The following is a 13,139-nucleotide window of genomic DNA, read 5'->3' as shown; positions in this document are numbered from 1 at the left end:
AAAAAGCATTATGTTACAGGGATTCAGAAGATAAAGCATCTCCAAAACTCCAACACATTCTCCATTATTGCGTAACGAGTATTTATTTTATGCCCTTTCACTTTTTACAATTGAAACTAAAGAACCCTATTGGTATCCTGACTAAGAATAATAAGATAACCATAGCTTGCTTCAAGCCAACAATCTCTGTGGGATTCGACCATTACTCACGTAATGTATTACTTGGACGACCCAGTGCACTTGCTGGTTAGTTGTGCGGAATTACATAGTGTGAGTGTAATTTTCGTGCACCAGTGGTCAGCAACAATTCTTCGATTTCTCCGTTCTCTGGCCTTCGCTTAAGCTCTGCAAAATCCGTCCAAAATACCATATGAAATAAACAGAATTGCACACAGCTCAAAGTAGCATCCATAATGGCTAAATGTATTAATTCTTGATTAAACTCAACAATTTGAATGCAAATTTACTAGGAAAAGATAGAGAAGATGCTCACGCATCACAACACTAAACTTGAATTGTTGCTTGTCCTCAAGCAACCAAAATAAGTGCATGATTAAGATGTGAATTTGCATGAGAAGTGAGAGTTTAGTCATTCTCAAGTCTATTCTTAAAATGGGGTTTATTCATTGTAACTTTGAACAGTTTTGGCATCTCACTCTCCTTTGAATAAGAGGAATGTCAGTGTCATTCAAAATTAGAATCTGGATCGTATTATGATTTCTCTTATCTTTATACTCTAGTTTAATCCTTGAATACAACAAAATTTACTTTAATTCTCTTTTCTTTGGTGCTTTGCACCTTGAGCCTAGCCGTGACTTTAAATATTTTGTCTCAAGCTTTACTTGACATAGAAACACAACAAGCACTTGACTGGAGAACGCTTTCTAAATTTTGATTTTTCTTTCAGCTACTCCCAGACAGTGGTTCTCAAAGCCTTTGGCATACTCTGCTGAATGCAATTGGTCACAACTCTAAATATTCTGTCTCAAAGGTTACTTGAAACAAGAATACCACAAGCATATGACTAGGAAAACAACTATTTGAGCTTTTGATTATTTCAGACTCTCTAGTCATTGATGCTCAGAGCCTTGGACCTTGCTTTTATGTTTATTTTGCTGTCTCTTTTGCTTCAAGGATTAAATTTTTGTTTATTTCAGAGAAATCATAATAATTCTCTAAATCCCTGTTCCTCATACATCAACATCCCTTAATTCAATTTCAACTATGCACTGTTCTTGTCATCCATTCAGAATTACAAATAATACTACCATATTTAAGTAGATAAGATTAATCTTAAATATAAACTCACTCTTTTCATGCATTACATCACTTTTTTTTCTTTTCTTTTGATTTTCAAGCTCAGTGAGCAATACATGAGACACTCTTTTTCAACATAAAAAAAAGAAATCAAATAACATAATAGACAGTAAATTAAAACCTAGGGATTGAAATAACAACTGATCATATAGTAACAAAATAAGCGGAAAACAGGAACCTAATCATAATAAGAACAGGAGAAAATATAGAATGAAAGGAACTTAACAACCTCAGTTATCCTAATGGCCATCTCATTCTTCTGGCTGGACCTAATAGAGGGCCGATGATGCTGGCTATTTTTCTGAAGGTGAATCCACCAATTTTCAGGGATACGACTAACCTTACGGAGGCAGATAACTGGTTACAGGCTATGGAGAGAGCATTACACGCTCAACATGTACCTGAAAATCAATATGTGGAGTTTTCCATATGCAAGTTTGAGGGAGAAGCTCAATTTTAGTGGTAAGGAGCTCGTCGTTTGCTACAGCAATGTGATGCAGTGATCACTTAGGATGCCTTCTGAGTGGAGTTCTACAAGAAGTATTTTTCGAACTCGGTTAGGGAGGCTAAGGAGTTAGAACTGATACAGCTGAAGTAGGGTTCTATGACTGTGGCAGAGTACACCAAAAGTTTGAGGAGCTATGTCGGTTCTTGAAAGTTTGCCAAGGTGCTCCAGAAAATTATGAAGAATGGAAGTGTATTATGTACAAAGGTGGTCTCTTGGGTGACATTATGAGTGTTGTGGGGCTTATGGAGGTCTGAATCTTCTCTGAGTTAGTAAACAAGAGCAGAATTACAAAGGAGTGTTCAAGAAAGGACGCTTTAGCAAAAGGTGACCACCGAGAGTTCTGCAAGTAAAGCCAAAGAAAGAGTTATGCGTCGAGAGGTCAGAATTTCAGGACATGTGGCTATGTGCGTCAATATAACTAAGGATTGAACGACTACCGCAGGAATGAGAACCGTCGAGGCCACGGTGTAAGATCTCGGATTTCAGAAATTAAATTGTGAGCTAACTGAGATTTATTGATATTTATTTATGATTTATATTTTCAGAAAATTATCAAAGAAAAAGGTCATTTAAAGCTAAGCATGAGGTTTTGAGTTTTAAATCAATTAGAATTTATAATTTTATAATAATATGGTATTTTCTTATTTATAATTTAAAGTTTTAGTAATTAAAAACCAATAAAAAATTTATATGCTTCAATTTGAATATTTAGAACTTGAACCTTATTTTATAAATAAATGAGATTTAATTTAATTATCTCCAACTTTCATTGAATTAGTATTTATTTGAAAATAATTTACAAGTTAATGATTAAATGATATTTCAAAGGTAATTACTTTGTATTTAATTTAGTTTTAAAGTCTTACTCTAATATTTTATTTTCGATAAAATTCTTACGCTACCAAACCCCAAAATTTCCAAAACAAATCCTAACTTACACTACTCCTAACCCTAATTTTAACATACACACACCCCACTCTCCTCTAATTCTAGCTGCCACATGGTGTGCGAAACTGACTCCGCAAGTTTCTCACAAATAGACCGACAAGTGCTCTGGGTCGTCCAAGAAATACCTCAGGTGAGTGAGGGTCGATCCCACTAAGATTGTTGGTTTGCGCAAGCAATGGTTACCTTGCAGATCTTAGCCAGGCGGATAGAAAATATAGTTGTCACAAGAAAACACATAAAATAGATAAATAAATAAAGCGTTACTAGAGATGTGTGAAATCAATGTTATGAGAACGACTGAGGCTTCGGAGATGCTTCTTTCTCCTGGATCAACTTTTCTCACCATCTACTCCAACTTCTGATGATTCATTCCATGGCAGGCTATAAATGATTAACACCGGGTCAGCGGTCATTAATCTCCTCTACTTCAAATCAAACACTGGGTCAGCGGTCATCCAATCTGAACAGGGGTGAAGCTCCTGCAATCCATTCCCTTGGTGATCCTACTCAAAGTGCCACAGACAAGGTCGGATCTTCTAGATCAGAGATGCTGCGTCCTAGTTCTAGCCTATACCACAAAGGCTCTAATCGCTCCGTACCTCGACTGCACTAATGTCTCCAAGTAGCCAACGAAGTCGTGGATTAGCCATCTAAGTGTATAATCAAGCTTGTGATTCAGTACTATCCCGTCAAGGACTCGTACGAACCCATGTGAAATAGAGATGACGGTCAAGTTACACTTCCAATTCATTAGGATGAAGAATGAAGATACATCTTAGAATAGAATTAGGCAAAGACTGAAATAGAATAGTGATATTATTAATCCATAAAAATCAGCAGAGCTCCTAACCGTAACCTAGGAGGTTTAGTTGCTCAAAGCTTACAGAAAAGTAATATAAAATGTGTAGAGTGGCCAAGAGCTCCTAACAAGGGTGAACTCTTGTCTGTATATACTAATCTAATAACTAAGGACTACAAAAATAGGGTAGAATAGTCTTTTAGTGCGAAAATTCACTTCTGGGGCCCACTTGGTGAGTGTTTGGATAGAGCTAGGGGACTCCATGTGCTAGTACCTTTCTTGGGCGTTGAACGCCATCTTTGGACTCCTTTTTGGGCGTTGGACGCCAGCTGCTCCCTTTTGGGCGTCCAACGCCAGGAAGAGGGTGAAGAACTGGCATTGAACACAAGTTTTGGACCTTCATTTCCAGAGAAAAGTATGAACTATTATATATTGCTGGAAAGCCCTGGATGTTAGCTTTCCAATGCAGTTGAGAGCGCACCATTTGGACTTCTTTAGCTCCAGAAATGCTCCATCGGGGGTATGGAGGTCAGAATCCAACAACATCTACAGCCATTTCTCTGTCTCTAAATCAGACTTTTCCAAAGCTCCTCAATTTCAACTAGAATTTACCTAAAATCATCATAAAACGCAATAACTTAATGTAGAATCCCAAAATGCAAATTTTTCACTAAAACCTATGAAAACATAATGAAACTTAAACAAAACATAACAAAAACTATATGAAAATTATGCCAAAAAGCGTATAAAATATCCGCTCATCAGAACACCAAACTTAAACTGTTGCTTGTCCCCAAGCAACCAGAAATAAAGTAGGCTTAAAAAGAATAGAAGGATACAATAAATCTCATAGTTCTCAATGAAGCTCAGTTTCAATTAGATGAGCGGGACTAGTAGCTTTTTTCTTCTGAATAGTTTTGGCATCTCACTTTCCTTTGAAGCTTAGAATAATTGGCATCTTTAGGAACTCAGAATTCAGATGATACTATTGATTCTCTAGTTTAGTTCTTCTTGATTCTTAAACACAGCTTCTTTTGACTCTTGGCTGTGATCCTAAGCACTTTGTTTTCCAGTATTACCATCGGATACATAAACGCCACAAACACTTAATTTGGTGAACCTGATGACAAGTCATCTTAGGCTAGTTTCACAAGCCTTTTTCATTCATTTTTAATTAGTTTTCATGCATTTCTTGCACAATAAGTAAGTGATTGGAGTAGAATTTCATGTTTATCTTGACTCAATCAAACATTGTTGATTTTATACAAAATCATGAGATTTATGCACGATTTAGTTGATTATTATGATCCTTATGATTTTGAGACTTTGATGGCATGTTTGATTGATGACAGGTGAAAAGATGAAGAAAGAAAAACAAAGGAGTGCATGGTACAGATGAACGCTACGTTCACAAGTGATGCACATGCGTACAAGACGCTTACGCATGGGGAAAAACTTTTGGAGATCCACGCATACGCATGAATGGCGCACATGCGTGGGTGAGGGATCAGCGTTCACAAGCCAAGAATGCATCGTTCACTGTGAATGAGCGCCTGCGATACTTTCAAATTTGGATCAGAAAATTTGCAAGGGACGCGTACGAGTGCATCACGCGTACGCGTTGATAGGACAATAGTGATGGATTATGCAGATGCATGCATGGAGCATCAGCGTGGAAGTAGCCTTCTTACAATCCACGCATACGCGTCTGTGACGTGTACGCATGGGTAGCATTCGTTGCATGAACGCTACGTTCATTTAGTTAACACTGCAAGGGACGCGTACGCGTGTATGACTCGTACGCATCGATGAGCCAGAATGTAAGGGACGCGCAAGCGCACGGAACGTGTACGCGTGGGTGAATGAATGCTTCGCTCTCTTTGAGAACACTATGTTCTTCTGAAGCATGCCCTCACTGTACCAACTAACTGCCTTTTTCTGACCCACTTCATCAGAGGCCAAAAAGCCCACTCCAAGTACTTGATGACTGAATTGGAAAGCGTATAAATAGAAGAGAAATTAATTTGTAGAGAGGTCTTGGATAGTACCTAGAGGATTAGAGACTCCAAGGAATGTAGTGTAGGAATTCTTAGTTTTTACTTTTCCTTTCTGCAGTTTTAATTTGTATTGAGCTTCATTTACTTTGATGCAATTACCATTTTCTACACTTCTTTTATGTTGCCATTTTACATTCCTTTTCTCACTGCAATTAATTTACTTTCATGCAATTTAGATTTTCTGCAATTTTTCCTTGCGCTATGATCCACTAAACCCCAATTCATTAGGGGGAGGAGCTCTATTGTAATTCTAAGGATTAATGCAATTCTTCTTCTTCTCAATCCGCCTGGGTAGCTAAGAGACAACTTCTGTTTTGATTTGATCCATTCACTCCAGAAGGGGTTTGGATCCATTGAACTTCCATGTGAGCCTCGGAAGGGGAATCATGGAAATTAGAACTGAAGCTCTATCTCTCACAACTCTCTTGATCAACACCATTCGGGAGGAATTGAGATCTTGAGAGATTGTGTGGCTTATGGATGAGAGACATGTACTTAACCTCTTCTCATGACAATTAGATCAAGGAATTGGCAAGATTGATTATGATTAGAGAGGTTGGATTGCCAAGGAATTGAGATCCAATCAATTTTAATCTGCCATAGATCTACCCATATGATTGAGAAAGGAGTTGAGACCTAGTTGATTCATTGTGGATTATGATATCTCCAATCCCTGATGAGTCTTTCTTTCTGTCACTTATTCTTGCATTGATTTACTACTTTCTTTAATTTCCCTGCACCCAATCCCTCTACATTTGATGCAATTTACATTCTACACTTTAGATTTCTTGCACTTTAAATTCTGTTAATCAATTTTACTCAATTCACCACTATTAGCTTAATAAGATTTATCACCTAACTAAAGTTGCTTGATCCATCAATCCTCGGGGGATCGACCTCACTCTTGTGAGTTATTACTACTTGATGCGACCCAGTACACTTGCCGGTGAGTTTGTGTGAAATCTAACTTTCACCCATCAGAACCCTTTCAGATTCTGATTCAGCTTTGCTAGAATCCCCAGCCAATGGTATCCAGAGTTCTTAAGCACACTCATCTTGCTTTGGATCACAACTTTAACTGCTCAGTCTCAAGCTTTTCACTTGACACCTTCACACCACAAGCATATAGTTAGGGAAGTGGCTCATTTGAACTGTTTAGGCCAAGATTTTGTTTCTTTTAGGCCCTCCTAACTTTTAGTCTCAAGCTTTTCACTTGACCCTTTCTTTTTTTGCTTTTTACTGCTTTTTCTTGCTTCAAGAATCAATCTTTTTGGATTTTTCAGATTACCAATAATACTTCTCCTTTTTCATCATTCTTTCACGATCCAACATTCTTAACTCTAACATCAATATGCACTGTTTATTCATACATTCAGAAAGTAAAAGTAATGCCACCACATCAAGATAATTGAACTATTCTTATGATATAACTCAAAATTTAAGTATCTCCCTTTTCTTTTCCAAATAAAATTTTTCTTTTAAGTATGGTGAGAGATGCATGGAATAATTCATAGTTTTAAGACATAAATAAAGAAGATCATGCACTAGAAACAAACAATAAGATATAACACCTAATGGAAAACAGAAAAAAATAATAACTTAAGCAACGTGATTAGGGGAATGGGACCACCTTAGTGACGGCAGCTACTACTCCTTCTAGTGAATCCAATGGAGCGTTTAAGCTCCTCTATGTCTCTTCCTTGCCTCTGTTGTTCTTCCCTTATTTCATGGAGGATAGTGGCGTGGTCTTGATGTTCCACCCACAGTTGTTCCACATTTGAACTTAGCTCCCCTATTGAGGTGTTAAGTTGATCCCAATAGTTTTGGAAAGGAAAGTACATCCCTTGAGGCATCTCAGGGATCTCTTGTTGAGGTAGCTCCACATACTCTTGTTGAGGTGCATGTTTAGGATCTCCAACATACTCCATCCTTCTTTTAGTGATGGGTTTGTCCTCCTCAATGGGGATGTCTCCTTCTATGACAATTCCAGCTGAATTACATAAGTGACATATGAGATGAGGGAAGTGGAGGCAAGTGCCTTTCCCTTCCTTTTCCTTGAGATTTTCACCAGTCTTTGGTGCCATACTAGGGATGGTAGAAGTCAAAAACCAAACCTTTCGCAACACCAAACTTAAGAACTTTGCTCGTCCTCGAGCAAATAGGAACAAAAAGGGAAAAATAGAGTGGAAGAAGAAGAAATAGGGAGAGATAGAAGGTGAGGTAGGTGGGATAGGTGGAGATTCTGTGGGACCCACTGGTTCTGAGAGGCTAGGAAATCGAATTCCCTGCCCCTTTATGGGCGTTGAATGCCCATCTCCTACTCCTTAGCTAGCGTTCAACGCCAGGTTCATACTCCATATAGGGCATTGGATGCCTATTGGGGGCCTCCATCCTGGCATTCAACGCTAGGCCTCTACTCCTCTTTGGGCATTGAACGCCCGTTAGGGACTCCCTGTGTGGCGTTCAGCGCCAGCTTTCTTACCCATTTGGGGCATTGAATGCCCCTCTTGCCTCCTTAATTAGCGTTCAACGCCAGCAAGGGACTTACTCTATGGTGTTCTGTTCTTCATCTTTCAATGCCTTTGTCTCTATTCTAAGTACTGCACATGATCACAAACATTAAAAAAACAAGGGAAAACTCTGAAAATAAACTAAAATAAACTCAAATGAAAGTAAACAGAAGAAATAAGAACAGAAGTACTCTATTAATGGTTGGGTTGCCTCCCAACAAGTGCTTTTTTACCGTCACTAGCTTGACACTTGATTGTTGACTTTCTTCCTCTTCTTCCAGTTGGTTAATAGAAATGACTCCATGGGAGAAGAGGAAGAGATTAGTGCCCTGAGATTTGAATTCCTCCTAACAAGCTTTCTTTTAGTGTGATGAGCTTGATTCTCCTTGCTTGTTAAGATAGGGGTTGTATTGTTTCTCCATCTACTGTGCATCTTCCTCTTGGGACCTTCCTCTTTGGTGGGTGGTGACTACCCAGCACCAAACTTAAGTTTGATGTCTGGGGAAACTATATGAGTTTTCACCAAGGGAGGAGGCTTTAGTATCGTACTCTACATGGAAGAACCTCATTTGTTAGGGGGTAGTGGAGGTTTTAGGACCATGTGATAAACCCCAATTTTGTGGTTTATCTTGTGTTGAATTTAGGGAATTTTATCAACCTATCCCACATTTATTCAATGAAATAGCAAGGTTTTGTGAATTCTTCCTAATTTGTGCTTAAGAGTGAAAACATACTTTTTAGGCCTTTAAATTTCAAGTTTTAATTCACTTTAATTCCATTTGATGCCTTGATATGTTTGTTGAGTGATTTCAGGCTTATAAAGCAAGGATTGCATGGAAGAAATAAAAAGAAAAGCATGCAAAGTGGAGAATTCATGGAGAAATGAGAATTTGGAGGATTCAAGGCCACGCGCATGCGTCATTCACGCGTACGCGTGAGGAGGGAATCTACCAGTGACATGCACGCGTCAGCCACGTGCACACGTGACGCGGGTCACGTGACCTCATTAAAGTGAATACGCCAGGGGGCGATTTCTGAGCTTTCCAGGCCCAAATCAAACTCATTTGTGAGGCTATTTGATGCAGATTTCAAGATTGGACAAATGAGGGAGCAATTAGATTAGCTTAGGACCATGCTTTAGGTAGTTTTCTAGAGAGAGAATCTTCATATTCTCTCTAGAATTAGGGTAGATTTAGGTCAAACTCTCTTAGATTTACGTTTTAATTCTTGTTTTCATCTAGTTTTCTTTGCAATTTCTTGTTCCTACATCTTTGTTCTCTTAGTTTACATTGTTAGTTTCCTTTTATGTCACTTTTATGTTGATGCACTCTTGTTGATTTTGATTTCCTTTAATGCAATTTTATGTTTCTTTGTTTATTGTTGCCTAATTGAGTTTCTATTGTTATTTTCTTGCTTTGGGTAGTTGTAGAATTTATATTCCTTGCAATTTTACCATGCTTTCCTTTTGTGCCTTCCAAGTGTTTGCCAAAATGCTTGGTTGGACTTTATAGTCATTTTTTAGCATTCTTGGCTTGGAAAGAGAAATTGGCCAATCTTGAGTCATTAATACCCAATTTAGATTGGTGATCTAGAGTGATTAGTTAGTCTTGTATCCATTAACACTACTTATGGATTGGGATTAACTAGTCCTATTTGACTTTCTCTCAATATGAAGATAACATTATACCTTCCTCCGATGTTGGAGATGACGAAATAGGATTAGCTCTTGTTAACTATTGTATGATAATTAATGACTAGGATAGAAAGCCTTGATTCTCAATCCTTACCATGAATGCCTCTTTTTAGCATTTGTTATTTTAATTGTTTTCTTTACTTTCTTGCCATTTAATTTCTTGCCTTTTTATCCGCAAACCCCTTGAACCCCCATGACCAATAATTGAGCACTCGTTGCAATTCCTAGGGAGAACGACCCAGGAGTAATACTCTCGGTTATTTTTATTAGGTTTGCATTCATGACAACCAAAAATTAAACTTTGATTGAGGATTGTTTATTGGTTGGGAACTATATTTTGATGAGATTATTGGTGTGAAATTCCTAGCTGACACAAAAATCGTCTTTCAAGTTTTTGGCACCGTTGCCGGGGAGTTGAAATGTGTGCTTGTTATTGGTTATTGTTCATATGTTAATATTGTGAATAGTTTGATTTTGGTTTGTTTGCTAGTTTTTACTACACAACAAGAAAATAAGCTTTCTGCCACGCTTTTAAAGCATGCCAAAAAGTGCAAAAAAGCGTGCCGCTAGCTTTTTGCCACGCTTTTTGAGCTATCGGTACGCTTTTGAAAGGGTCACATCCGCCAGCGTGCCGGTTGCTCTATCGGCACATTTTTTTGTTGGCACGCTTTCAAAGCGTGCCCAGATAATTAGTTTTGGTACACTTTAAAAGCATGCCGATAAGAAACAATAAGGCTACGCTTTTAAACATACTTAGAAATGAACCTATTGCCACGCTTTAAAAGCGTGGCTGTATCATTATCAAATTAAAAAAAAACTATTGCCACGTTTTAAAAGAGTGGCTATATCCTTATCAAATTAGGAAAATTAGTATATGCTTTTACATGCACTCTAATACACTCTAAAAATAATAAAAAATATTAACAAAAATATGTAAATGTCATTTAAAAAAATTTATTAATAAAAGATAATATTACATTAATAGAATTCAAACCAAATTAGCCATGTTATCTCTATACATGCAACGACAGTGTACATGAAATTTACAAACATAAACAAAAATGAATTTCTAGGAAGCGAATTAAGAAATGTCATTGAATCACCCAAAGCTTGTACAAGGCCTTCATCGGATAAAGGAACCAAATGGAAAGCTCCACAATACACTTCACGAATAATCTGCAAGTATGATCATATGAATAACGAAAAAATAGAAGGTAAGCAAATTACAAAACATCTTGCCATGATAAATATTAAAGAAAGGAATCATAAAAAAAATATAAAGCTTGGAATAAGGGTATTGAAATATGTGACATGCACAAGTTGCTCACATGCAATTCACCACCACTATTCCTGAGAGATAATTCTAAAGATATGCATATAAAATTTTGAGTTCAACTATTTTGTATAATTTTATAACAATCTCTAAAATATCTTGGAATAAGTTGCAAATAGATAGTAACCATAGTAGCCTAGCACAAATAGTCACCAAATTAATACTTAATTAACAAATAAGAAAACAAGTGGATTCTTATCAAGTGAGGACGATGAAGTTAATGATAATTCCTTTATTTTCCAAACACTTTGATATAAGAAAAAAATTCTTTCACTACCAACAAAACTCACTTGTAATTTTTCTCAAACAACTGTAGAAAGAGCAAATAAAATATAATAACCAAGTTATAAATCAGAAATTGCACAATAAAATAACAAATAACAAGAAAAGGCAACAAAAGAAATCAAACCATCTAGCTCAAATTGAAAAAAAACTTAAGTGAAGCAGTTGCAAATTTTAACTAAATATCTAAGCTCAAGATCCACTATGAAATTTTATAACTTTTTTTGGGATTTTTTCAACACTAAACATAGTAAAGCATTTTTGTGATTTACTTGTTCTTTCTGTCCTTAAGGGAAATAGAAAACTCTTCTCATTCCCCCCAAACTGATGTTACTAATGTTAGCAACAAACACACATGTTAGCAAAATATCTGCCAAACAGGACCCAGCATGTTACTAATGTTAGCAACACATCTAAAAATGAAATTAAGGGAAACACAAACTGAACCCAGCAAAATTTCTGTGAGTTAAAAGGCTAACATTAAACTCCATCCTGTCATACCTGGTCAATGTATGGTGGAATTTGCTTTATTTTAATTCCAAATTCTTGTTCAATCCTATATCAGCATAAAAGACAAAATGCATAATAAATCTATAGCATATACGGTTGAAATGCATTAACTTAATAGATTGTAAATTACATACAAATTAAAGTGGTCGCAATAAGTGATCAAGTTAACTGCTAAACCAAGATGCCCAAACCACCCTGAGCGACCGACCTGTATATCCGTATATGATCCATTAGAACAGGAAGTCAGTGTCAAGGCAAATAAATTAGGAAGGAAATGAGGAAAAATAAGTATACCCTGTGGAGATAAGTTTCTAAATTCTTGGGAAAATAAAAATTAATAACAACTATAGAAGGTTGGACTTCTGGGGACAAAAGCTTATCAACCTGAAACCAAACAAAAAGCAATGTAAAAGAAGGGATTAGGAACCAACTCTTACTACTAAAGAAATAGAATGAACATACGAAGATAATAGAATTGAAAATTTGTTTGTTCTCATTTAAAAGGATTGCAATTTTTCAAATAGTTTATGCATGTCAACCACTTTTATAAATGAGTCGAAGCTGAGGCAAAAAAGTATTTAGCTCATCCATAACATGATTAGTTCCCATCAATTTGAATCATGGCAACAAAGCCAACATCAACACATATATAATTTAAACAAGGACAAAATCCTAAAAACATGAGAAAAAAAATATTATAGTAAAAATTTATGCCCATTGAAGCAAGTTTGTTCCCTGAGAAGTTCATTCAAACTGGCCTTGAACTACAATAAATATGATAGTCCTCTCAATAGATCTCATGGGAATCTAATAGAAAGATAAAGGTAAGAGGACGAAGTCAAACCTTGAATAACATTATTATCCTGGTCAATTTTTTCCAATGTAGGAATGCAAAATGCAGCTGTTTTGCCTGTCCCACTTTTAGCCCTTTCAAGAATGTCACTACCAGTAAGAGCAATTGGAATGCTTTCTTCTTGGATAGGAGAAGGCCTTTTAAAAACCTTCTTATATATTCCCATGAGCAACTCTCGCTTCAAAAAATAATCCTCAAATTCCTTTCTATTAGTTGCTGTTAGATCCTGGGAAATAAAATTAAAGCAGATTCAATACCAACACTGGAACATATAACATAGAAATTACCTACAAATCTTATAACCACAAAACCTTAAGTGGCTTACCCAT

At 36.6% G+C, this 13,139-nt stretch overlaps 1 protein-coding gene across 1 annotated transcript in view; it reads right to left on the bottom strand.

Moving 5' to 3' along the window:
• LOC112721627 (DEAD-box ATP-dependent RNA helicase 8-like) overlaps positions 1 to 13,139 on the bottom strand; it is a 32,697-nt gene extending 19,558 nt beyond the window's left edge. Inside the window, exons 1-6 of the mRNA XM_025772700.1 lie at positions 13,122 to 13,139; positions 12,812 to 13,036; positions 12,252 to 12,341; positions 12,092 to 12,165; positions 11,949 to 12,003; positions 10,880 to 11,008 (exon numbers count right to left, since the gene is read on the bottom strand). Of these exons, the coding sequence (XP_025628485.1) occupies positions 10,880 to 11,008; positions 11,949 to 12,003; positions 12,092 to 12,165; positions 12,252 to 12,341; positions 12,812 to 13,036; positions 13,122 to 13,139 (591 nt within the window). The remainder of the gene's footprint in view (positions 1 to 10,879; positions 11,009 to 11,948; positions 12,004 to 12,091; positions 12,166 to 12,251; positions 12,342 to 12,811; positions 13,037 to 13,121) is intronic.

Source organism: Arachis hypogaea, chromosome 1 (genome assembly GCF_003086295.3).
Source record: "Arachis hypogaea cultivar Tifrunner chromosome 1, arahy.Tifrunner.gnm2.J5K5, whole genome shotgun sequence".
Classification (NCBI taxonomy): Eukaryota; Viridiplantae; Streptophyta; class Magnoliopsida; order Fabales; family Fabaceae; genus Arachis; species Arachis hypogaea.
The sequence above is the reverse complement of the archived record's forward strand: the minus strand, read 5'-3'. Positions and strand labels throughout refer to the sequence as shown.